At 48.6% G+C, this 2,016-nt stretch overlaps 1 protein-coding gene across 1 annotated transcript; it reads right to left on the bottom strand.

Moving 5' to 3' along the window:
• Positions 1-496: 496 nt before the first annotated feature.
• Positions 497-1,462, bottom strand: LOC139262464 (putative nuclease HARBI1). Its single transcript, XM_070877650.1, has 2 exons — positions 1,217-1,462; positions 497-1,105 (listed from the first exon to the last, which is right to left on the bottom strand). Exons 1-2 carry the CDS (start codon positions 1,460-1,462, stop codon positions 497-499), a joined length of 855 nt encoding a protein of 284 aa, XP_070733751.1.
• Between the last annotated feature and the right edge of the window lie 554 nt (positions 1,463-2,016).

Genomic DNA, 2,016 nt, shown 5'->3' with positions numbered 1-2,016 from the left:
TTAATTTTAAATATGTGAGGTGTTTTTTTATTTATTACATTGTGTTTCTTGTTTTCGGGGTTTATTCTCATTGATAGTAATGGGAACTCGTAAAAACAGAGTTCCCATTATTATCAATAAAAATACTGCAGAGTGATTGATGGTCCAGCTCCACATGACTCCAGTTCTTTCGTACACATAAGGAAGTCCTCTCCCTTTACGCTAAGCCTGGAATGGAGGCCTCCAACCGGAATCGAAGGCTCCTCTGGGACCACCAGGTATTTTTGTAAAAACATTTCAGGTCGGAGGCGTTCGTCCGAAGGAAGCCTCCGACTGGAATTTTAGGCCCATTACTTAACCTCGAGCAACAGGTGTGTGGGTGATAGGGATGGTTTGGCCATTTTAGGATTGCTTTGTGGTTTTCAGGGGGGCGATATTTGCTTCAGCATCTGGGTGCCATATGGGGCACTGGCGAAACCTAACTTAATCAGGTCATTATGAATCCATCCCAGGCCTCCTAGGCAGCAAGGTCTGCTGCTGCTTGTGCCATCTGCACCTCAGGTTCCTCCTCCTCCTCCTCCTCCACCTGCTCATCCTCCTCTGAGAATGCTCTGAGCCTTGCTCCTCCTGCAGCTCCAATCCTCGTTGCTGTGCTATGGTGTGCAGTGCAGCATATGACAATCATTCTGGAGACCCTGGCTGGTGCATACTGAAGGGCTCCTCCAAATCTGTTAAGACATCTGAAACACATCTTCAGCATTCCGATTGCATGCTCTATTACACATCTGGTTGTGAACTGGTTTTGATTATAGCACTCCTTGGACTCATTGCTTGGCCTCCTCAAGGCTCTCATCAGCCATGTCTTCAGTGGATCTCCCTTGTCTCCAAGCAGCCAACTGGTAAGTCTGTTCAGAGGTGCAAAGAGCTGAGAGAGGATGGACTGGCGTAGGACGAAAGAGTCATGACAACTGCCAGGGGATAGAGCACACACATGCAGGATGATCTTTTTGTAGTTGGAGATGAGCTGCACATTGAGGGAGTGGACGCCCTTGTGGTTCACGAACACTGCTGGGTGATCTGGGTGTGCCTTGATGGGCACATGTGTGCAGTCGATGACATCTTGCACCTATGGAAAGCCAACCAGAGTTACAAAGCTGAGCGCCCGCTCAGTCTGACTGGCTTCATCAGTGGCAAATAGCACATAAATGTCTTACTTATCAAACATGGCATCGATCACCTGGGTGACGTATCTGTGGGCAGCCGACTGCGATCTCCTGGAAATGTCTGCTGCAGATCCCTGGAAGAAACGCGTGGCAAAGAAGTTGAGGGTGGTGATGACTTTGACAGCCACTGGTAAGGTGTGTCCACCAGATCCACTGGGCAGCAGGTTTTGTTCCAGCAAGCTACAAATGTCTACCATGACCTGACATGATACCCTGACCCTCCTGAGGCGCTGGTGTTCAGTCATGTCCAGGAAGTTCATCCTGTGCCTTGTTAGCGGTATCACCTCGGGCTCATCTCCTCTCTCCTGTGGAGCAGCAGGTCACTGAGGAGTAGGCTGGTGCTACTGCTGATTTTGCTGGTGTTGTTGCTGCTGGGGCTCATCTTGGTCCGAATCTGCAGTCCAAGGTGAACCAGCATAAGCAACATCCTTGCTGAACTGATAGACGCCAGGTTAAGTGACGATCAGAGGCACAATACTCCATTGTCGTGAGAGTAGCTTCCAAGGTTGCAGAAATCACCTGCAAACTCCTGAAAGCAAATTCTCTGCAACAATGTTGTCAATAAGAGGTTTTCCCTCAGGTAAGGACGCAGGTGTGAGGTGTGAGTATTTTTGTGATTATTTCAACTCACACAATGGGCGCTCGCTCACCTGTCACCTTGCTTTGACAGGTGAGTTTCAGGAAGCCCATGAATCCTCTGCACAAGTAGTAAAAAAAGCTGAAATCTAAATTATACAGCCTCTTAATATTCTGTTAACGACCTCTTAAAAAGTTGAATGAGATCCCCCGCCTCTCCCGAACGGGTCTCTGGTGC

The sequence above is a fragment of the Pristiophorus japonicus genome, chromosome 4 (assembly GCF_044704955.1).
Source record: "Pristiophorus japonicus isolate sPriJap1 chromosome 4, sPriJap1.hap1, whole genome shotgun sequence".
NCBI classification, from domain to species: Eukaryota; Metazoa; Chordata; class Chondrichthyes; family Pristiophoridae; genus Pristiophorus; species Pristiophorus japonicus.
This window is presented reverse-complemented; position numbering and strand designations above follow the sequence as displayed.